General features: G+C 35.7%; 3 protein-coding genes across 4 annotated transcripts; 2 read left to right on the forward strand and 1 right to left on the reverse strand.

Moving 5' to 3' along the window:
* The first annotated feature begins 597 nt into the window (after positions 1 to 597).
* On the forward strand, positions 598 to 3,527 carry LOC108218378 (probable amino acid permease 7). The gene is made up of 7 exons (XM_017391290.2): positions 598 to 801; positions 1,106 to 1,342; positions 1,873 to 1,966; positions 2,083 to 2,297; positions 2,457 to 2,590; positions 2,672 to 2,899; positions 2,991 to 3,527. Exons 1-7 carry the CDS (start codon positions 696 to 698, stop codon positions 3,396 to 3,398), a joined length of 1,422 nt encoding a protein of 473 aa, XP_017246779.1. The 5' UTR covers positions 598 to 695; the 3' UTR covers positions 3,399 to 3,527.
* Positions 3,528 to 4,364: 837 nt separating this feature from the next.
* LOC108218379 (transcription factor MYB80-like) lies at positions 4,365 to 5,946 on the forward strand. 2 transcript variants are annotated; one of them, XM_017391291.2, is made up of 3 exons: positions 4,366 to 4,907; positions 4,999 to 5,128; positions 5,244 to 5,946. In XM_017391291.2, the coding sequence occupies exons 1-3, from the start codon at positions 4,775 to 4,777 to the stop codon at positions 5,944 to 5,946; spliced, it is 966 nt and encodes a 321-aa protein (XP_017246780.1). In that variant the 5' UTR covers positions 4,366 to 4,774. The 2 variants fall into 2 exon arrangements, with proteins under 2 accessions (XP_063947821.1, XP_017246780.1); XM_064091751.1 differs by having other exon boundaries at positions 4,365 to 5,128.
* A 48-nt stretch (positions 5,947 to 5,994) lies between these two features.
* Positions 5,995 to 22,929, reverse strand: LOC108218377 (proteasome activator subunit 4). Its single transcript, XM_017391288.2, has 35 exons — positions 22,444 to 22,929; positions 22,103 to 22,205; positions 21,876 to 21,988; positions 21,659 to 21,781; positions 21,243 to 21,344; positions 20,959 to 21,124; positions 19,102 to 19,218; positions 18,935 to 19,002; positions 18,715 to 18,816; positions 18,414 to 18,630; positions 18,011 to 18,244; positions 17,801 to 17,928; positions 17,573 to 17,690; positions 17,270 to 17,488; positions 17,030 to 17,185; positions 16,420 to 16,496; positions 16,089 to 16,294; positions 14,701 to 14,917; positions 14,016 to 14,095; positions 13,817 to 13,934; positions 13,556 to 13,726; positions 12,991 to 13,159; positions 12,870 to 12,913; positions 12,710 to 12,752; positions 12,471 to 12,616; positions 12,254 to 12,348; positions 11,210 to 12,099; positions 10,567 to 10,830; positions 10,273 to 10,368; positions 9,506 to 9,684; positions 8,615 to 8,696; positions 7,096 to 7,220; positions 6,674 to 6,766; positions 6,323 to 6,476; positions 5,995 to 6,218 (listed from the first exon to the last, which is right to left on the reverse strand). The coding sequence occupies exons 1-35, from the start codon at positions 22,602 to 22,604 to the stop codon at positions 6,177 to 6,179; spliced, it is 5,418 nt and encodes a 1,805-aa protein (XP_017246777.1). The 5' UTR covers positions 22,605 to 22,929; the 3' UTR covers positions 5,995 to 6,176.
* Positions 22,930 to 23,853: the final 924 nt, after the last annotated feature.

A 23,853-nucleotide genomic window follows, 5' to 3' on the forward strand; every position in this document is an offset into this window, starting at 1 on the left:
CATATATATATACATTGGAAGTTTAGTTTTTAAAAACTTATACCGACTTGAAGATCTGTATCAATTCTACGAAATTCTATTTTTTTTGTTATTTATTATATATATATATATATATTTAAAATCGACTATACTTTATTAAAAACTATATATTATTATTAATGTGTTAAAATTTGAATTAAATAGGCATAATATTTTGTTAACTAGAGTAAATTTTTACAATGTCGTGAAATATCCTAGTCCCAACTTAATAAATAAATTTGATTTCGAATCATGATAAGAAGTGAATGCATAATAAAATTAAAAGTGATAATGGAACAATTTTATAATTATTGTAAAATAATAGTAACATATTGTACATACAAGAATAATAAACAAGGATCATTGCCTTGGCTGAATTCTCCATATAATTTAGGTCTATTTTATAACATGTTCCAAATTTTTTATTAAAAAAAAAAACATGTTCCAAATTTATGTTTTGACGGAAAAGAAAGAGAGTTCAAAAATCAGTTTCCGTTGTAGACATTTTTTTGGTAAAATTGAAATTAAGGCATCTTTTCTGAGTTTGGTTGAAGACGGCGCTAAACTTTTGGCCATGTTTGTTACTAATAGAGTAGATTATATATATGCAGTACAGTTGACGAGATGTATCCTGAACATAGTTTTATGTGGTTTGTGTACTAGCACCAGAAGAGGTGATGGGGGTAGAAAAAACAGCAGAAGATGATGATGCTCTCGCTCCTTTCCTGCCCCCCAAACCAGCAAATGCATCTCTGATCCCTCCCCACCTCCACAACCGCAATGGTGCCTCTCTCTCTCTCTCTCTCTCTCTCTCTCCCCTCTCTCTCTCTCTCTCTCGCTCGCTCTCTCCCTCCCTCTCTCTCACCCTCTCCCTCTCTCTCTCTCTCGCCCTCTCCTCCTCTCTTTATCCCTCTCTCCCTTCCTCTAGCAATAGCGATCACAGAGATGTAAATGTATGCAAAAAAGCCTCAATTTCTCAGCAGGGTCAAACCTACTAATTATTGGTGCTTAATGTTGATTAAAATATGGATTACGACTGGTTAATGCAATTAACAAGAATGTTCAATTTTAAATTTGTTTATTGAAGGGAATACATGGACTGCTGTGGCACATATAATTACAGCAGTCATTGGGTCAGGAGTACTATCTTTGGCATGGAGTATTTCGCAGCTTGGTTGGATTGGTGGTCCTTTATCTATTGTTTCCTTCGGACTCATGAGTCTACTTTCTGCATTTCTTTTATCCGAATGCTATCGATCTCCTGACCCTGATTTTGGACCCTCCAGAAATGGTAGTTACATGGATGCTGTTAAGGCCATCTTAGGTGAGTGAATGTCTTGTAAAACTTTCATGTCTTACTGGTTATTAATAACAGTACATTGCATAGTGAAATGATATTAAATTGCTAATTTTGCAATGTAGCAGCACTTTCTGGACTAGTATAAATAAGGACTTGCTTCGATTTTTCTGCAGCTCTTGCTATAGCCTTATAGGGTTTAAGAAAGATTTTATGTATAATGCAATATGGGGTAACTGTGGTTAATCCTTCTCTATTATGAGTCTATGACAAGTCTGTTTTTACACCATGATTTTGATTGGCTGAACTAAAAAAAAGTGTTTCCAGCTGATGTAATTGGTTTCCGTTGTTCCCTGCATCTGACTTCATTACAAACAATAACCATCTTAAAGCTGACTATTGACATCTAAACTTCACAACAAGTTGCCTGGCAAGCTATATTAGCAACAGAGTACTATATGATATACTGTTGTTTACCTGCTTAAAATTACATAGGATCGTCCTTTTTTTTTTTCTTTTCAAAATAGCTATAAGCAAGATTGTCCATTGAATTTCAGGGAATTGGAGTGTCTGGTTATGCAATATATTTTTTCGTCTGAATTTATTCAAGACTGGAGTTGTCTATATGATAACATCTGGAATCAGCATGAGGTATGAACATAGCCCATTTGGTCTTACCACACCTGATCACTTTTATAATGCATGTCTACATTTAATTGGTAAACTACTTGACTAAAAATCTTATTTCATTGTTGTATTTATAACAGGGCAATTCAGCAATCAAATTGTTATCACAAGGATGGGCACGAGGCTCCTTGTGAATATGAAAATACTTATTCTATACTTCTTTTTGGAATTGTTCAAATTTTTGTCTCCCAGATACCTGATTTTAGTGATACAAAGTGGCTTTCCATTGTTGCTGCTATCATGTCCTTCACTTATGCTGGTATTGGATCAGTACTTGGCTTGGCAAAAGTACTAGGTATGGCAGACTAATGTTATCATCATGTTTTTAGCTTTTACTAAAGTATATAAGTTTGTACTAAAGTATATATAATGGAAAGTTGAAAATAAATAAGATCTGGTTTATATCATACAAGTTCATAGACGAACTAGTTGCCAAATCTTACTGAAATTGCAGGAGATGGAGAAATCAAAGGTAGCATTCAAGGAGCTCCATATGCTACTACAGCTCAGAAAGTATGGTCAATCTGTCAAGCACTGGGAGACGTGGCTTTTGGATTTAACTACTCTTTAATCCTTCTTAACATACAGGTAGAGCAGTGCGGCTTCTTGATAGAACCACTGACATTTATAAATAAGTGATAACATATTTTACACTTTGTGAATGTGAAGGATACTTTGAGGTCTCCTCCAGAAGAAAAGGATACTATGAAGAAGGCATCTGTGATTTCAACTGCTATCACAACTTTCTTCTATATCTGCTGTGGAGGATTTGGCTATGCAGCTTTTGGGGATTCCACTCCAGGGAACCTCTTGACAGGGTTTGGATTCTATGAACCGTACTGGCTTATTGACTTTGCTAATGCTTGTGTCGTTCTCCATTTAGTTGGAGGATATCAGGTGCATAAAGAGCTACATATCCATATATCTTAAACAATTCTTCAGGTTGTCAAAGTGGATTTACGTATTGTTTCTGCGGCTATGTTGACAGGTATACAGTCAGCCACAGTTTGCACTTGCAGAAAGATATTTTGTTGAGAAGTTCCCAGACAGTGTATTTGTATGTAAAGACTTTGCTCTCAAACTTCCGTGGTTGCCATCATTTAGACTAAACCTGCTCCGATTGTGCTTCCGAACGGCCTACGTTGTTTTAACAATGACAATTGGGATGATCTTTCCGTACTTTAACCAAGTTGTTGCTGTAGCAGGAGCTTTTACTTATTGGCCTTTGGTCATATATTTTCCCTTGGAAATGTACTTGGTGCAGAAAAACATTAGACCTTATACAGGGAAGTGGATTGCTCTTCGTATTTATAGTGTTATTGCGTTGCTTGTGGCAATGTTTGCCTTGGTAGGCTCCATTGAAGGGCTTGTAAGTGCAAAATTTGGTAGTACTTGAGGTTTAAACTCTTCAAGAATGCGAAATAATTGTATGCGGCTTCACATTGCCTGATCATATTGCTTTCAGACGGAAATTAATAGTTACAAGTCACTTTCTAGGAAGTTAATGTATGTCTGCTAATTTGGAGCCTGGGGCAAGAGCTGCAAAAAAAATAATCCTTATTTTAAAAGTCGGCGAGTAATCCTTGCAGAAAAAAAAAAAGTCGGTGATTAATCATTAATCACCAATCACTAAATAATGATGGAAATAATGATGATGGATATCAATATATAAATAAACATCTCTAATGATAATACTTTGGGTCCTGTCTATCACTATAGAGGGATTCTACCATAGGTGGTATTTTAAATCCGAGTTTCTAATTTTTAACTTTCTTCTGCATGATATTTTTGTACCAACACCCTCACCATTTTACTTGATGCTAAACTTCCTGATCAACCTCTCTTAACCGCTACAGATGAAAGCAGTATTTAACCAGCTCCGAGCTAGCTCTTTTGGTGGTCAAGAGCTAACCAATTAGTATTTTAAAGTAACTCTGGGTTGACCCGACCCAAAGCAAAATAAAACAGATTTTATAAATTTATGATGAGTGATGCCGAGCAGTTAATGATCACGAACAAATTTTGGTGTTTAATTTATGGATATTGAGACCAACCCATCTTGAAGGAAAGCTTTGCAATGCAAGCGTAACCAAGTTGTTTAATCGCTCAGAAACAAAGAATATGCCCCTTCTATTTCTTCAATCAAGATTCAAGACTCTTTTTCTATCTTTTACTTGGTTTCTTAATTTCTTCAGCAACTGTGTGCTGAATGTTTTTTTTGTCTGGGTGTGTTAAATGTTTTGACTTCACACGTCAAACTGAATCCCAAACTCTCTTAATCCTAGTACTTTTCACATAATACAAACATTCAAACAAACAAATTTAATATACACGAGCACACACAGAGGCGAGGCGAGAGAGAGAGAGAGAGAGAGAGAGAGTTGACCAGGTGTATTGTGGGTGAGCTACCGGTCATCCTCTCACACGCACAGCAGCGTTGAATTCTTTAATCAAATCATGCACTATATCCCTCTTCACTCTTCAGCCGTGCTTCCATGCATGACTATGTAGTGACCTTTTTAGTTCTCTTCCAAGCTGTAACTAAATTTTACCCTGCCTGCCTCTATTTTTTTATTTATACCCACCCATCTTCACTTTTATATCATTCCTCCCTCCCAACTGCAAACAAACCAAATCCCCCACTTTTCTATTCATAATTTATCCTCAACAACATTATTATACATCTACAACCCTTTGTTAGTTGTTTTAACAGAAACTAAAAAGGATTTGCTCTTGGTAGTTTTTTAGGAGAGAAGTTAGTCTTTAAAACAGATGGGTCGCATTCCATGTTGCGAGAAGGACAATGTCAAGAGAGGACAGTGGACTCCTGAAGAAGACAACAAGCTCTCTTCCTACATCGCTCAGCATGGCACCCGCAATTGGCGCCTCATACCTAAGAACGCCGGTTCTCACACTCTGCTCTTTCTTTCTCTTTTTACTTTTCTCCGTTGAAAGAAATTGTGTTGTAGTTAATGTTATGGTTAAACTACTTATAGGACTCCAAAGATGCGGGAAGAGTTGTAGGTTGCGCTGGACTAACTATCTCCGCCCCGATCTCAAGCACGGACAGTTCACGGTTGATGAAGAACACGCCATAGTGAAACTTCATTCTGTTGTAGGCAACAGGTGAGTTCAGCACTTGCTATTTTTCAACATTGTCCTCATCTAGAAATACTTGTTTGTGTTCAGGCCTGCCCCTTTAACCCCAACAAATTTCATGGTCTCTAATTCGGAAAAGCAGGTGGTCCTTGATTGCCGCTCAACTTCCCGGGCGCACCGACAATGATGTGAAAAATCACTGGAACACCAAGCTCAAGAAGAAACTTTCTGGGATGGGAATTGATCCTGTGACTCATAAGCCCTTCTCCCACCTCATGGCGGAAATAGCCACCACTCTAGCTCCGCCACAGGTGGCGAATCTGGCAGAAGCTGCACTAGGATGCTTTAAAGACGAAATGCTTCATCTACTTACCAAGAAACGTATAGATTTTCAACTACAACAGTCTGGTGGAACATCATCCCTCAACGACAACTCAGCCGCTGCTTATAACAGCAGCAAACAAGAGGTGAAAGATGACACAATTGATAGGATCCGCATGGGGTTATCAAGGGCAATCATACAAGAGCCTGAAATAATACCTTCAGATAAACCCTGGGATTCAACAGGAGCAACCTCCACAAGCTTCGTTTTCCCTGCATCTGTTTCTGGATTCCACTATGGAGCTTCGTCTTTTGGGAATGAAAATAATGGGTCTCCATGGAGTCAGTGTACAGGAAGCACTTGCCCAGCAGGAGATGAGCGGGGTCACTTGCATGGGAAGCTTAAGGATGAAAATGGAGAAGAATCTGAAGGTAAAGAAGTAAGGGACGGGTCCAGTATTTTCAATTCAGATTGTGTGTTGTGGGATCTACCCTCAGATGATCTGATAAATCCCATGGTTTGATAAGTTCAATTCAAATCTTTGAGGCCAAAACAAACACACAACTAGTCATAATAAAAGTTTTGGCAATCTTTATATAGATACAACTGTAAATAACTCTATTCTCAATATTACATTACACTGTAGAAATACAAGAAAACTCTTCGCCTGACTACTTTATTCTATCTTTCACTTCTGTATTTCTGTACTTTCTGCTATTTCCTTCTCCTACCTGTGGGGCCCAAACATATACACTATGCAAAATACGATGACGAAGATGATGTATCAGCAAGAACCTGCAGGGTTTTCACATCGTTAGAAATTAAAGTAATGAAGCAAGCTACCTACTCATTATATCAAGGTAAGCTTTATATAAAACAGATGCTCAGCAAAAATCTACCTCAAGTTGCTCTTCAGTGAATGAATCTTTCTGAACAGTCCATGTGTCTGCATGGGTTCGTCGGAATTCGGCAACAGCTTTTGTGACAGTAGATTTAATTGGAGATGGCTCCCCCACAAATTGTGCAAGCAAAGTAACATGATCTGGCAACCAACTGCAACAAAGACGAAGCTTATAATCAGATAACAGAATGCCAATTTAGTCAGATTATCCACCTTAAACTGAAATTAGTATGCCCAATCGATTGCTGTAGCCTGTAAGATGGCCTCATATGGGCTCAGATACACAAAAAGAGATAAAAACTTAAAAGGACATTAATAAACTACACGTGTTATTTGAACATCATCATACCTAGGCATATCATAAGGTACGGATAGTACAGAAGCTGCCAGAGCAAGAACAGGGCCGTGTGTGGAAGCTATGGATGGTCCAGAACGCGAACCTCTGTGGTGGCAAATAAGAATAGACATAAAACCATAAATACAAGAAAACAGTAAGATACAAGAAAACAGGAAGATACACGATGACAAGTTATTAAAGTCGATGCAAGTACTTTAGCCACCATAAAACACTAACTGATACGTTAGCAATTAGCATATACAACGATTCTTAAATGGTTGATTGCAAGGAAGAGTGAACTGCAAAACTTGAACAAACAGCCTAGTGAAACATATATGAAAAATATATCATATTGTTTCATCACTCCAGAGGTACTTTTTGAAGTTTTAAAAGAAGAGCAGAAAGTAAAATAAAACCTTTTCCAGTAAAAGTACCTCTGTTTTCTCCTCTTCAGCAAGACTTTTGCCTCAGTGTAGGCTCTAGTCCGGAAGTCTTCAGCTAATTCTCCATCCTCACTTTTCATCAGGCCTGCTAAAACTGCAGCAGCATGCTCTCTTACCTGAAAGAGAGTTCAAATACTCAGTTTGAAAGAGAAAATCTTATAGCTAAACTTCTAAAGGACTTTTGATCACAAGCATACCCAAAAAGATACTTAAAGCTTTAATGTAAATATATATTAAGAAATAAGAACCACATCTAAACAGTGTTCCTAAAAATGTTATACTAGTACTGGGCTAGAATGCTGTTCACTGTGTTATCAAGTCGGCAACTAGTCCAAGCTAGGCATTTGATATAAACTTGCATATATAAATTTAATTATATCATATCAAAATGGGCCTGGTTGCTATGGGAACTCATAAACTTTTTTGGGCAGTTAGATCTAAGAAAAGGGCTGTATAGATCATTCCAAAGACATAATGATAACGGCAGAAGCAGTGACATAACGATGACACAGATGCAGTGCCAATTTGAAATTAAGTGCAAAATCACCCTTTCTAACTCTTAGGAATTAAAATGGCGACATTTATTTAGGGAACCAGAAATTTTGTATTACCTCCATTTTTATACCTAAGGCTCAACATTTGAACCTTTAGAAAGAAGGTTAAAATTTTTAAAAACCATATTTACTGCATAACTAAATATTTACATACCCTAATATTGAGACACTGAACCCAAACGAATTCTTATCACATTATAATTTATAAAACTGGAACACATGTATAAGGTTCAACATAGATTCCACAGTATTTGAACCTCCATCACATGTAGAACCTTAGTTGTCCAAAGTTTGCAGTAATTACAAAAATGTCACCACAAGTTCTTTTCACCTGATGTACATGTCACCTAATTTCCATCCAACAAATATTAAAATAATTCCTACAATACTGATACAACTTTCTAACATCATCATTGACGAAATGATTTCTCTGTTCTATGTACGCATAATTTCCTTTCCAAGTCATGGATATCTTGTAAAACAAGTTGTACCCATGTAAGAGACAGTTTTTGGACATGTCAGAACTTTCTCACAGTGCGCACTGCTTTATTACTTTGTACAAAAACCGGTTGTACCATAAACTACAGAAAGCAAGAACACAATCACTTTAAATTAGGCCGCTATTGCCCACTATGGATCCTTTTAAGAGAAACCAGCATCATAACGTGGCCGCAAGATTGCTAACAGGCCATCTTGTGAATCCACAGTGTTAAGTAATGTACATGTAAGCATGTGCTGAGAGAAGTAGATTAATATAAAAACTAAAAATATTATTGACATTTATGATTTAATCATAAATAAAATGTAGCCTAGTCCTCACAATTGTATCATTGATTTGTTTTCTAACTATTCATTATCTGACTATTGAGTACTTGTATTTGCATACTTAAACTCAAAACCAATCAAGTATAACGATACAGAACCATTGATTCACTAACTCAAAGTCAGGGACATACCTCCACTTGAGCATCTGATAGTAGCGCCTCAACAATTTTCCAAATTTGTTGCTTCTCCACAGAAGACAGGACATAAGTGTGCCTGCATTAAAATATTCAACTTCATTAGTAACAACCAAATAAAATTGATGTTTTAACACTATCCTGCAAATACTTCACAACCCCCCCCCCCCCCCCCCCCCTTCCTTCCGGAGAAGAACCCACCAACCCAAAATTACGTGGTGTCAGTTGGGAGTTGAGGCTTAAAAGAAAACCATAAAGTAATATCTACTATAGTTACTATTCAGTTTTTAATACTCCCTCCATCTCATATTATGTGTCTTGTTATGACTATTCAAGAATCAAATTGACTAGATTTTGACCGCAAATTAGACATATTATCTGACTTAAAAAGATTAGAATACTTACTTCATTAGAAAATATATCTAATCCCATTCAAAATCCATTTTTCAGATTTTTAAAATAATTAATAAATCTTCTTTAATTAATGGTCAAAGTTTGGTCATATTGACCATCTAATAGTTAAAAGAGGACACATAATATGAGATGGAGGGAGTATTATATATATTATACATATAAACAAACCAAATTAGAGTACAAACTACAAACTTGATTCCGTCATGTTTAAAACAAACCCTCCCACACATAATCCCACATAATCCCTCCATTTTTTAATCGATTTTTCCGTCAATCAGTGAGCTTTTTTTGAAATCCGGCTTCAATGTATATTTCTTTATCTCCCAACGATTAATTTGCTTACCATATGTGCTATATTTCGATGTCATTTAGAATTTTTTATTTTAGTTTGTAGTTTGTATTTCAAGGAGGTTTGTATAGGAGTAAGACGATGTGTGTGTGTGTGTGTGTGTGTGTGTAGTGTCAATAAGATACCTATACATAAAACTGCGCAGAAATGTCAAAGTTGCAGATCTCGTTCGCCAGTTAGTATCATTGGCTGATAAAAGAATAATAGATACAGCTTTTTGGAGATGAGAGTCACAGAGAAGCCTCCACTTAAGTAATTCAAACGCTGCCTTGGCCAGTGTTGACAAATCTTTATTTGAGGTTTCCTTTAGAAAATAATTAAAACAATTGAGCAAAGAAAAAGCATATAGTCAGCAATATTAGAACCATATTGTAACATATAGCAAGCCAAAAGAAAACATCAGAAGTCAGTTAGATCTTACACTTCTTTCTTCAAGAATAGACAGATGCAATAGACATATATTTAGCAAGAACTTAACAATACTTCCGTAATTATGTGATGAGGAACAAGTTTCATTGACACTGGAATGCCTACAAGCATCCAAAGGAAACCAGTGAAGGGGCTATTGAATAAATTGGTGACTATAAGGAATCGTACTGTCCCTGATGATAGCTCGTGAGCTTTATTTATGTTTTCATTTATTTTCTTTTAAGTGCAATGCAGATTAAACAAAGAACATATATATAAACGAAATTATTCTAAATACCTAACGTTTGTCAACTTAGCACATTAGTTACATTTCTTCAATTCTTCTCCTGGCCAGTAATTTATCATTATCTAGTACTTAATTCAAACACATAAAACTTTCATAGCCAACACATAAATAATATAACCATATGCTAAAACAGTAAAAATAAATTTCGTGTAACAGAACCAAAAGTTGTATACGCACCTGCAAGGATATAACAGGGTAAAGAAGACCCACAATAACATCCAACAGATACGAAGATCTTCCGGACTTTAATGAAGCAATCACGAAATGGAATACCTACAGGATTTAAATAGAAACGGGGGTATTAATTTTACGGTTGATTATGAACAACAAAACTATGGAGGGGTACAGAGTGAAGAAACGATACAGGTCTTATAATACTCTCAAGGACCCAATTAGCATGATTTTGCCACAATGGCTTGACACAGAAATAGTCGTAACTAAACACAAGTTTAATAGTTTCAAAAAGAGTACCGTTTCCATCCATTTCATATCATCCTGAGCACCCCCATTTGGGAAACCATTTGCATGGCCGTTGCCATCTGCTATCTCCATATTGTCAGCCTGTAACGCATGCTGTATATTAGCTACAAGTTCAGATGCCCTTTTCACTAAAAATTTGTCCCAACTTCCTGCATTAAGATTTCCATCCTCTTGCAAGTTACTGTTAGTAAAGTTGGCATGAAGGCGTAGATTTGAGCACAGCACAGATAGAGTGATCCCAATTGATTCCCTCACCTGATGCACAGAGACTTTCATCAGTTCTGAATGAAAAAATTGATATCAAAGTTAATTGCATAGTAAAAAAAAAAAGGAAGAAATAAAATTTTAAATTTATACTTTGACAAAAAGTATTGCTAAAACCAAAATTCACATGGGTGAAAAGAGCATAGCAAATAAATTTAAAGGTCAAAATTCTATACACGAAAGTAGGATTTAAATACTGGTAACATTACAACATAAGAAACCCGACAAGCTAGGAACAAGGAAATGGCAAGCTAGAAACTAGGAAGTGTGCACAAAAATGATAAAGTAACTGGGGAGGGAGGGGTGATGTTGCATAGTTATTGCCTCAAATGCTGTGCCAGTGATGACAACATAAGATGAGCATGCTTACTTGGGCAGATGTATGGTTCATATTACCCAACAGCTCTCCCAGAAGTGTGAATTGAAGCTGTCTTTCAGCTGCTGGCATTCTAGGAGGGGATATCTCTATGAGGGCAGCTGAAATGAAAGTATAACGTTTGGCAACTACAGTTGTGGATGCTGTTTGAGGTAATGGATTGATCAAACAGTTCATGATTCTTTCTCTAAGAAGAGGAACCTTTGTTCCATACTTCCCTTTCCCGGAAACAGCATACCTTATGCAAGCTGCCCACTCTGGAATAGATTCCACCGATGGTGCAAGTATTATACTCTGCAGCTGGACCATCATCCAATCTTCCCATGCTTCTGACAGACCATTAACATCAGAATGTAACAACCCGGCCAAAACCTCAGCAGCAACGCACTGCTTAGATCTCTCATTGGAATTTACAAATACATCTAGTACACCTCTAAGCTCTAGGAGAATAGGTATACCACATTCTTGACTTAGCCGCTTAAAAATTCGAGCAAAATTTGGGTAAAATGTATCACTTCCCAGCAAAGATATCCAACTAGGAGTGCGAGGCCATGAAGATGAAAAATCAAAATAAAAACGGGTGATCGATTTATCCGCTAAACTCTGCATAGAGGAGTTACTATGACTTGTGGAAGTTGAGCTATCTGTATCGATGATATGAACATGTGAAAGGCTATTTAAAGTCTCAGTAAAAAATCCCTCTTCCTGGAAGATATGACTTAAAGCCCCTTCAAGAGATGACTTGGTACTTATTTGCATATTCCCAGAAGACTGTTCCACTGCTGATAACTTATAGGGTGAATCTTTAAGAAGTGTATTTAGAGCAGAGATTGCAAGAATTCTTGTCTGAGGAAGTTCATTTTTCAAATTTTTCAAAAAATGACCTGTAAACAATAATGTAGAGTAACATCAGGATTGTTATAATTGATTGCTGTTATATTAGACCCGATTTACTTATCATATATATCTAAGTCGAGATCAATGCAACTATTAAATTTAACAAATTTGATTTTTTGATGTGCGCAGAAATTTACAGACCAGCTGTTTCATTCAAAAATTTTGAAGATGAATTTGGATCGTTTCTAGAAGACATGGCCAATAATAAAAGCACTCTGTTAGCCATCAAATTGTACCTGAAATGAGAAAGAATATATAGAGCTATTATCATATATTACAGGACTTTGATTTTAAATTAATGATAACAAAAGTGTATAAGATAAGTGGAGGTAAAATGAGAAAACAAATAAATAATTACCGCCAGTGCAGATTTGACGATTCAAAACTCATAGAACCAATCTCAGATACCAGAGTTGTGAAATCTTTTCCATCTGAACTGTTGCCAGAATTACTGTAGATCCTTTTAGAGACTCCAGCAAAATAGATGTTGTATTTGACAAACAACTGTTGGCAATCAACAGAAACAAAATTATACCTTATACATGTGCAAGCAGTGACAGAAAACTGTAGTTAAATCAGTTCGTTATGACATCATACCTCAGTGATTGCTTTCTGAGCTTTCATTGATTCATGATGAGAACTATAAGCAAAACCAACAACGTAAGGCATAATATGGACACAGTGGTATTGCCACAACACTAAGTTTGTGAATACTACGAGTCAATGCAATTAGATAGCTAAATGATGTAACAGTTACCTTGAAAGAATTCCAAGAAGAAACGAAGAAAATGCCTTTGGATCCTATATGAGAGTAGATGAAGATTTATCAACATCAAACCCTAAAAGATTTCTGCTAAGGAGTGTGTGTAGATGCCTACCGTTGTTAGACGCTTCAGAATGGTTTGTGTGCCAAGGACTGCACAAGAACCTAAGACAGCACATTCTGGTGCCTTGGGGTTCCGCAAGTTCACAGTAAGCGTTAAGACACAGTTTGAAATTTTATTAGGCCAACGTTTAATCATTTTCAAGAGCGCTTTCCCAGCATGTCTGGCAGCCATTTAAAGAGACAATTTTAAATCCAAGTTTACAGATAAGCAGGCAATCATATGTAAAGCAACATATATGATAATAATATAATATAAAATAATATAATATGCATAATGAAGAAAAAGAATTGTATCAAAGTAGGTTAATAAACACAATATCTTAAGAGATGCACCACCACGACTTCACGAGTCATCTTCACAGCAAAGTGTAGGCGGGCCCTTAGTTTATGCAAACATATCACATGGGCTGATGCTTATATTCATTGATTGTGATAACAAACACCTAAACTATTATTAGAGTACAATATAGTCATAGATATATGAGGCTTATGCAGAATACTGTGCCAAATGGTGAGCTAATATATGATGTATCAGCAGATTGGAGGAGGATACTCACAGGCGAACAGTTTCATAGCTATGTAAGCAGAGGTTGAGAAGATCATTCATTAAAAGTACAACATGTTCCGATGCAGATATATTCCCACTTGTTCTAAACAAGTGATAGTTTGATTGCGATGATCTCCAAGTACAATGCATGTATGCTTTGTCAATAAGTGCCCACCTCGGTCTATAAGGAAATACAGAACCAGAGTGTAAATGAAGGTCGTACGAAGTATTAAACATAATATAAATAGTGAATCGAGACAAGACCACTCACCTCTTTTTCCCTTCAGAATGAGAAGAAACAATGAAATTAATTGGAGGTTCTATTATGGAAGCAGATTCATGTTTCCAAGTCTGTCTGTGGTTTGCCCATTCATCATATTCTGAGCTTCCTGCATGTCAATTAGAATGTATAAGTGAATGGTAAGTTAGCATAAATAAATTTTAAACAATCTACACGCAGTGTCCAATACCATAGTTTCCCAAAGCATCCATGATACGGATGACAAGTAGCAACAGAATGCTATCATCAGACTTGTCTTCTAACAAGTGCCTGCCAGAGTTTAACACTCATAATGTTAGTAACTCACGCATAACAACTGTTATCTGAAAGAAAAAGCACACATATATAGAAGATAGAACAAGCAGACAACGCTATCATAAGACTCGTCTCTGACGAGTGCCTGCCACAGGTAATGCTCATGATGTTAGTAGGATCCCGTTTGACTAATCCTTAACAAAAAATTAAGACTTAAATTGTACTTTGAGAGCAAGTTAATTTATACCTTAAGGTATTATCCATTTCAATTAATTTATTGTAATTCTGTAACTTATGAGTAATTAAAAATTAAAATTTACAAGTAACACATTTGGATAATAATATTAACTTCTATAAAAAAAATCAAATACAAGCAATGTACTAAAAAAGGTACCTCCTACCAACTTTTAACTTCAAACTATTCTTTTAACTAAGTAAATTTTTACTTACTACACAAACACATCTTTTTTAACTTAAAGTTAAAACCCCTTGATTTCAGGAGAGTCAAAAGTCTCCGAGTCACGCAAAACTATTATTCTTTGGAAGAAAAAGCATGCATATAGAGAAGAAAAGAATAAGCAGGAAACACTGATTATGCATCATCATGGAAACCATATTACTTGCAGGCCGCATGGATAATAGTAGCAGCTTTTTCTCGCAACTCAATGCTTCCAACTTTTGAACCTGCTGCTCCGGCAATAAGAAAAGAAGTATTGCCTTGATCTTCAACCATCCCATTTACACAAGATGGTTTGAAATCAGGCAAGCAAGATGTGACACCTTGTAATGAAGAATCTATGCGCAATAGAGTCACTTTCAAGTGCTCTTTCTCAGTTCCTGGTTACACAAATTTATAAATCGACGTAAGATACAAAAAATTGAAATAAGAAACTAGACTGGCTTTGTTTTGAGCAAATAAGTGTGTGCTTCTGCAATATACAGGCAGTCAATTCAGCATATGTATGTGTGTGTGTATATTTGTGTGTGTATAATACACACACACACACACACACACATATATATATAGAGTTGGGCTCAATGGAGACCAAAAACTTTGGAGTCCTTAAAGACTAAAAGATCTACCGTTAAAATAATCTGGTAATTAATGGACATGATTAAATATTCTTTGTCCTGCATTTTCTTGTCCTACATTTCTAGTAATGTAAATTAATAATTTGCACTATTCTTGTCCTGCATTTCTAGTAATGTATTATTAATATTCTTGTCCTGCATTTCTTGTTTTAGTTTTAATTCAAAACTATCTTTATAATTTACATTATTCTTGTCTTGCATTTCTAGTAATGTATTATTAATAATTTGTCCCGCATATTTGTGATATATCTAAGTGTTATTTTGTCTTGCAACAAATTCAATTCGTTGCAGAACAATGACAATGAGTTCAATGCCAATCATAGCCATGTCCAACTACATCTATGTTTTGTATGCAATTAATATTTTTATTTGTTAGAATTTCGGTGATTGAGCACCAATATTATGGAATTATTATTTTATGTTATGCGGGATTTAGAAGTACTGCTTGTTGTTCACCGATTTAGAAGTGCAGGACATGATAGGGAGAGAAAACGAATGTGCAGGACAAATAACATGAGCCCTTAGATTTGTAAGAAATGGATGGCTGTGATTAAGTCTCTCCGTCCTCCACAAAATCCAGTCTCCATAGAACTTTGCTCTCTCTCTCTCTCTCTCTCTCTCTCTCTCTCTCTCTCTATATATATATATATATATATATATATATATATATATAAATCCCACACATTATTAGGACGCACATTTTTAAAAGAGATGTAACTTTGAAACTAAATTAACAATCACCTTGTCGAAGCTTCACCAAATAATTTAATAATTTATTACCTCTAATTCATATATTAGTGACAATTTAAGAAAAGACTTGTTTGGTGAAATTTTAAGATAATTTTATTTATACACATGTGTTAGATAAGGACAGAAATTGCACTAGGCAAGTAACCTGTGCAAGAAAAACCTTTACCTGTATCTGAATGAACCTTTGTTTGGCAGATTTTTAGGAGATCATCCAACGCTGAATCCAAGTGCAGGTTAAGGAGTTCATTTGCAAACTGAACTTCTGCTGAATTTGAAATGTGCCAAGTTGGACCCACTGATGACTCCATTTCAAAATCTTTAGTACTTGTCCATTTCTCTAAACCGCCAGATAAAGGATGCCGTGAACCAGACCTGAGCAATCGTAAAGTTTAAAAGTATCCTCTCGCACATACAGCTTGCTAGTCAGAGAGATCCAATTTCAAATTATATAAAAAAAAAAAAATTTGAACCAGCTAGACTTATGTAACTATACATACTGATACTGATAAACAGGATAGTAAAGAACCAAGCTTCCAAGAAGAGATCGGAGGACGTTATCTCCAGCTCCATTTACCTGTCATGGAGTGTTATTTGACAACTTATATCAGAATTCTAAGTGCATATTTGTGAATCAATCATGGATTATAAATCTGACAGTACAGACGGTTACTATTAGTCCTTTACAAAAACTTTGAGATTGGAAATTAAATATTTTCCTAGTGTTTGAAAATACAGACATATACATAAAAAGATTATTGTGGTACTGTCCAGCCTGCTTAATGCTATAGGCATCCCATATTCTGCATTTCTGCTGATGAGAAAAATACATATACAGCATCTTTTTTGTAAAATTACGTATACAAAAAAACCCGACCTGATACTCTAAGGATTTCATTTGCGTGTTAAGTTGTTGCGTCTTCCCAAAATTCATATTTATTTTGCATTCCCTTGTTTTTTCGACAAAAAGTTTATTGTCAGTTTTAGTGCAATGTTAGCATGATTTCTTCTAAAGCTCAAATTCCTTAGCTAATTTAAAAGAAGCATTACAATGAAACTACTGTCGATGTTGATTGTTAAAGCAATAGAGTGAGCATTAAATATATAAACCTTCCAAGATGGGGACTCAAAAGCCGCAACAATTGCGTCTTTAAATTGGTTGGAGTATTGTAGAAGTGCAGGACCTCCATAACTGATAGCGACTGACAATACTTTCATCTGATAGTCAATTGATGTTTCAAGAGCTGGTGAGAGTGTTGCTTTTCCCTAAAATGACAAAACATTATTTCATTAGAAATGCTCATAAAGCATTGCAAAACATCATACAAAAAGGTATAATCAGGAAATAACCTTGCTAGAAACTGCAGAATCAAAATTTCCTCTTCCCCCAAAGCCTGTAACGGGTGTACCATTTAAAGACGATATAACAGAAGACAAAATTGGTTCAACAAGGTAAACAACTGCTTCTTCTGGATTTGAGTGAACGCATGCACAACAAAGCAGCCCGATCTCCGCGATTGCTCCAGGAAGAATATTTGTCTTAAGAAACTTTGATATCTTTTTAAGAGCCTGATGTACGTTGTGTGCAGGGTGAAGTATCATTATCTGGAGATTAAAAATTGTTTAATTTAATACTTTAAGTTAAAAGAAAACCTGGGTAAACAGTGTTTTTGAAAGCCTTCCAAGCAAAATTTGTAGCATGGCAAAATAGTAAGGACCATCCTCAACCAGAAAAGTTCCTGAGGTTGCAGGAGAATGGGCACCTTCATTCCTGCGACACCACCATCCAGTTATTCCCAAGTATCAAGGAGAAGACAGACAGAGTTTATTGGAACAAAGAACATATGACATAAAGTTGGTTTTCTAAAAGTTGCTACTTACAATACACTACTAGGTTCTAAGTGTTGAAGTAAGGAAAACAGACGACAAAAGAATTCATCAAGCCACTCAGAAAAGCTGACTGTTTGCATGAATGAGGGTTCATCCATTTGATCTTCCAGCAGTGCAATCTGCATTGTAAAAAACTACATAGTTGAATATATTAACTTTCATTTGAAGTTAAAACATGCATGCAAGGAAGGAAGCACTTACATTGGAAAAGATGGAACCAAGCAGTTGCATAGTAGCCAGGGTTTTAGGAGGATCATTGGCATCCATACCAAGCAATGCATTGGATAATGAGATCATCAAAATATCACTGTAGACATCAGAGCCGCCAATATCTTCTTTTTTCATTGATGAATCTGATAATGGTGAGAGCAACAACGAACGCCCAGCAAATGCAACTGATGTCACAGCAGTCTTCAATTGATGAGTTGCTGTTGTCTAAGCATGATAAAGTTGAACATTAATGCACATAAACAAGCAATGAACGTCATCTGAAATTGGCATTATGATTCTTGCCAAACACATACCATACACTCAAAAGCTTTGACAATTAAAAGTAACTGTATTCACTGTGCTAGGAAAAGAGGTCAATTAAAGGCTTTCTCACCGTTTCAAGAGCCATATGAAAGCGAGATGCTAAAAATGGTAGGACCAGAGTGGGCTCTACATAAGACAGAATAGATGTTGCGGCAGCAACAGTTTCTGCAAGATGCTCATTTTTGCTATATTGGCCACGATTGATTAACTTCAATACAGTACTGACAAAGGAAGCCCTCTCTGATTGTCCCAGAACTACTTGACCTTGACTGCCATCATTTGACTTCCTGAACATGTGTACAAATAATTAGAAATGGAAATGACCAAGCCATGTGTAATTTGCCTTAATTTCACCCGAGTATAGTTCTTACTTTTGCTCTTTTTGCAAGCGTTTTTGAAAGGAAGCTACTAAGTGGAACAAAAACCTCTCTAGTGAGTAAGTCCAACGACCGCCATTAGAGGGATGGTAAAATCTGGGAAATGACAAACAGAAAAGAACTGGTAACTACAGGTGATTAGAAAATACACACACACACACACACACACACACACTATGTTGTCAACTTGAGCAACAAATTTTCGAAAACAAACTGTTCTAAGAGGTTGACCAATTTCTCAAAGTGCTCTTGTGCTGCTCCACCAGATTTTAGTAAATAAACCTGCATTGCCAGCATTATCAAAGCAATATCAATATTAAGAATCACCTATCCGGATTCTTGTAGGAATTTCTTCCATAAGCAAGAGTTGTTTAATCTTACAATCGATTTTGCAATGGCCTTTGATGGAGTGACAGTTCTGTTAGAAAACAAAAACCTCGTATTTCTAGGAACATCAACTGAGAAAGGATATGATCCGTGGCCATTCGCAACTGGCACCTATAAATGCAGAAATATATTATGACAGGAAATTATAAAATCATATGAGACAAAAAGAAAAAGAAGGACCTCGCATATCAGTATTCTACTTGCATTTGGTATCCATCAGAAAAAAGCAAATGAGAGGTGCATCTCTATGATATTAGAAAGGAAGGGCCAGGCCAGCTGGTAGAAGTTTTAAGGTTCACAATATATAGACTACTAAAATTTATATCTCAACATTCTAGCCCTTATTTGGAAAAATAAGTGCGACTTTTTAGGAGATGAGGTTGTTTTCAAAAAAATATTATTTTATGTGCTAATGAGTAAAAAAAATAGGAGGCTGATAAGAAAGTCTCGATCTATACAGCATGGTGAACAATTAAATAACGAGTTAAGAAACAAAAACAAAAAGAAAGATAATAACTCAAATAGAAGAGGTGGAGGTAAATTTACTGAAATGTCTAAGTTAAAGATTAAATAGTTTTTTTTTGAGAATTTTGATTATTAGAACATGACATGTGACATTGATAGAGAAGTACAATAGTTTTTTTATAGAAGCGCAGTTATCCCCATTTTTTAGTAGTAATATCTAAAGAGTGGCACTCTTAATTTTTCTCTGTAATGACTAATGAGAAAAATAAAAGTCAGTTTACAAAATTTTAAATTATATATCGATATACTTTTGTTAAGTAAATCATTACAATAGCTTCATTGTAGACATGAGTAAATTAAGAAATAAATATAAGGCGCATGATGCAAAATCGGTGGAAATGGAATTAGTGGAAAATAACTAGAATATGAGGTAAGATTTTTGTGAAATTCTAATCGTGTCCCTTAAAGAGTAGATTGAGAGCTACAAAGGAATATCAATCCAGGATAAAGCAACGAATAAAGAAAACAATGGGAGTAATGTTTATATACGGAATACTGAGGAGTCTAATCAATACGCATTGTAACAATTTGGAACTAATAAAATGAAATCAAAATCGACACTAAAATGAGACATCATTGTGGCAAAAGATGAGGACAATATGAGGATGAGTACATCAATAGTTATGACGGAATATTTAACGGTAGTTTTTTTAATTTCAGGCTTTATTAGGATCTTTCAACATTAGTTACACATGATACATACTGAACGGCTAACAAATTAGTTAAGTAATATTCTTTTTCAATACATACGTATGCAAACATACATCAAAACATGAACTTGAGAAGAAAACATATGTTTGGACCCCATATCGTCATGGCTACGGCTACCGATATTGTGGGACCATAGTGCCATTTGTCATGACAACACTAGTTCACAGAGTCTCTATGTATAAAGGCCATCCTGCTTACCTTTTTATCCCCTACATGCTTACATCTATTACTATATGCTTTATATATTATATATTTCATCTTGCTTTATGCTTCTATTGAAATATAACATTGAGAATGTTTCCAAAATTGACAGGATGGCACCGTAGTTATGCTAATATTTCTATCATCTATCAACAACCTATCAATTTTGGAAAAAACATGAAATATGCAAATTGTTGATAGTTGCATTTTTCAGTGACTGAACTCCTTATCTGGATGGAGGAAAAGCTTTTCAGAAAATGAATGCTTAACATTTAGAGTCTTATTTTTATGCACACGAGTTGTAACACTGTGAAAATCAGAGTAAGGGAATTTTACAGAACTCCTACAAAATTATCATTTAATCAAATTTTACACATCATAGTTAACTAATATGAGAACAATTATTAAACTTACCTCAAACATGTTCAGATATTTGCTGTATAGTGTAGGCAAGAAGCCTTGCCAGTCAATGAAGTTATAGTTTTTTATGACTCGGGCTGTAACAGCCGCCCATTGACTGTTCCAGAATTGGCAATTCGGAATCATATCCCAGTGATGCAAACATATTTGCATCCACTCACTGTCACGGAAAGTTATTGATGATAAAAACAAATAAATTAGCTCCACCATATATTAAAAATGTCAAACCATGTATATCTTGTCCCTCATAAGCCATAACAAGCAGTAGCATAACTCACTGGGAATAGAAGTCCTGATTATCTGAGTTTGTTGGAAGAAAAAGTCTCACGAACCCAGAACCTTCAAAAGCTGAATTATGCCATGGGTTTTCCAGTAGATGTCTGTCAATGAGAATCGTCAGATGAAATAAAGCAATTAATTAATGAAATAATAATAAGCATGGGCACATTCAGGATGATTACATAGTCAGATACATATTATCATGATAAAAAATATAATGGATTATAATAAGTCTACATAAAGAAATTTTTAGACGGGAGTATTCAATCACATGGGGTTCACCAATGCAGAAACCATGTAAAAAGGAACAACATGCCAAGTACGTTACTATTGCCTGGGAAAGAAGCTCAAGCTTGTTGGTAAATAATGATACATCATAAATAAGAAACATGAAGTCAAAGATTTACAAACTCACATGAACTCGGACCATATTTCATTCGCAGAACCTGGTGGGAAGAACCTCCGGCAGGAGCGGACAAGAGAAGTGACGGTCTCAAAATGGCGCTGCCTTATCCTCCATCCTTCTGGGCCTGTATTCCTGTGCCACGAACCAATAAAAGTACCAACTTGTAGTTTATTAAAGATGGAAAAAATAAAACAGATGGCGTAGCTAAATGAATGAGATCACCAACCTTGTGAAGTGTGTATGAAGCAAAGAATCATATAAAGGGCGCCACTGGATTTTCAACGACAATTTCTTGCGGAATTTATTCAATAACTGAACAAGTAAAGCTCCCCATCTAACCTGATCAAGAACAATCCAAACAAATGTAAATATCATCATTACATGAAAAAAATCAAACATTCCCATACATTCTTACATAACAGCCCAACAACTACACTTAACAAGGCGACAAACCTGCGCAAACAGCTTGTCCTGCGATTGGTGGAACAATTGCAGCCCGAATTCGACAAGTTCTACGACGTCATCCAAAGATACTTCACTTTTCGCCTTGACAAAGCTACATTACAAACCAATTCAATACAAAACCCTCATTACCCCATTCCATCACTACTCATCATTTCCACAATTAACTCATAAACATCAATAATCAACACATACATGTACACAACTAACACGAGTAAACTATCATACACTAAAATTAAACCACACGAATGACTTGAACATAAAAATATTAAAATTGAGAAATTGAGAAAATGAGAAATAAATAGGAATTGAGAAAGAAAGAAAAAACTCACAGGTCAATAACAGGGATCCACTTAATAGTAGAATAAACAGATTCAGGATCATCAGGGCGATAAGATTGTTGAACAGACTTAACAACGCGCCTGAACGATTCAGGCTCCTTCTTAGTCTCCTCAGCGATTGGGGGAGGCAGCCAGGCGTTGTAGAGATGCATCTTCTGTTTCTGTGTAAATAAAATTGAGTTTGTGTTTAATTGGGAATAATGAGAATGTAAATAGAGTGAATGTGTTTGTGTAGAGAGAGAGGGGGTGTATATATAAGTTGTGTGCTGGTCTTCGTTATATCTTTCTTAACAAGAAATAGAGAGAGAGAGAGAGATTGCGGTTTGGGGTGTTGAGATATTTGGTCGGGGTTGACTGGCGACCGGGAGCGCCGGTGACAAAGATGAAAGCTTATGTAATTGTGACTAGGAAGTAGAGGGGGTGTTTGTTGATAGCTACGGATTGGATTTTTATTTTTAGAATTTAGACAAGGGGAAAATTTCTTTTTGTGTGTGAGTGAGTTTTCTTTGGTGAGGGGAAACAATAGGTTTTGTGAAAGAAGCGAGGTGAAAGACGCATTGGGAACATGAGTACTTTCTGGCCACCCTGGCCTGTTGCAACATTGATTGGTGGTCACTGACTCACTGGTCAGGCAGTCAGGTCAATGAGAGGGGGCTGCCACTGCAATTTATTGTTCCGGATCTCAGATTTTACCATCATGGTGGATTATTTGTAGGGGTCGTTTCTTGCTATTTGTATTTATTATTGTTGATTTTATGATCATTGCAGATTTTGTAGGGGACGTTTCTACTTTAATGTGTATTTTTAAAATTTTATGATTATAGAAAAAGTAAAAAATAATTTTGTTGATTAAAAAAAAATCAAATAACACAAAAGATTCGGAACGAAAAGAGTATTAATTACTTCCTCTATTCAAAATTATTGTATACTCCAAAAAAGCAATTTTAAAAATTGTTATAAAATATCAAATATGACTTAATTTTATAAATTCTAGAATGTCAAAGAAAACTGAAAAACAACTTAAACTTCTAATTTCTACTCCACTTTTTTCTTTCAGATAAAAAGCATTTATTGTAAATTCACCCGAACAGACCCTAGAGAGTATTGGGGGCATGAACTTTCTCCTTGGGGAAAAAATATGTACCTGAAGCATATTCTACCACAATTCCACAACCGCAGGAAGTCAGGAACTTTATATGACCGTGAAGTTTGGGTGTTTAGAGAATGATCTTTTACTCATACTAGGTATATATGACACTTATAATTTTGTTCCCCGCAAAGCCTTTTTTAGATTCTCCAGCAGATTGCATCTCCCATGCACCATCAGCCTGTCAAATCATTTGTCTTGGGCCTTCTATCAAAGCTCACAACACGGCCCATGCCCATGTTATGCTGTATTTG

This window comes from Daucus carota, chromosome 4 (assembly GCF_001625215.2).
Source record: "Daucus carota subsp. sativus chromosome 4, DH1 v3.0, whole genome shotgun sequence".
Lineage (NCBI taxonomy): Eukaryota > Viridiplantae > Streptophyta > Magnoliopsida > Apiales > Apiaceae > Daucus > Daucus carota.

What these genes read in the sequence shown, in the direction of transcription:
- LOC108218378 (XM_017391290.2), top strand. Translation starts at nt 696, where the DNA reads ATGGGGGTAGAAAAAACAGCAGAAGATGATGATGCTCTCGCTCCTTTC. An exon ending in ACATCTGGAATCAGCATGAG is followed by an intron (nt 1,967 to 2,082) that starts GTATGAACATAG and finishes TATTTATAACAG; the next exon opens with GGCAATTCAGCAATCAAATT. An exon ending in TAATCCTTCTTAACATACAG is followed by an intron (nt 2,591 to 2,671) that starts GTAGAGCAGTGC and finishes GTGAATGTGAAG; the next exon opens with GATACTTTGAGGTCTCCTCC.
- LOC108218379 (XM_064091751.1), top strand. Translation starts at nt 4,806, where the DNA reads ATGTCAAGAGAGGACAGTGGACTCCTGAAGAAGACAACAAGCTCTCTT. An exon ending in CATTCTGTTGTAGGCAACAG is followed by an intron (nt 5,129 to 5,243) that starts GTGAGTTCAGCA and finishes TCGGAAAAGCAG; the next exon opens with GTGGTCCTTGATTGCCGCTC.
- LOC108218377 (XM_017391288.2), bottom strand. Translation starts at nt 22,604, where the DNA reads ATGCATCTCTACAACGCCTGGCTGCCTCCCCCAATCGCTGAGGAGACT. An exon ending in AGGCCATTGCAAAATCGATT is followed by an intron (nt 19,003 to 19,101) that starts GTAAGATTAAAC and finishes CTGGCAATGCAG; the next exon opens with GTTTATTTACTAAAATCTGG. An exon ending in CTCAGAAAGCAATCACTGAG is followed by an intron (nt 12,617 to 12,709) that starts GTATGATGTCAT and finishes GATTGCCAACAG; the next exon opens with TTGTTTGTCAAATACAACAT.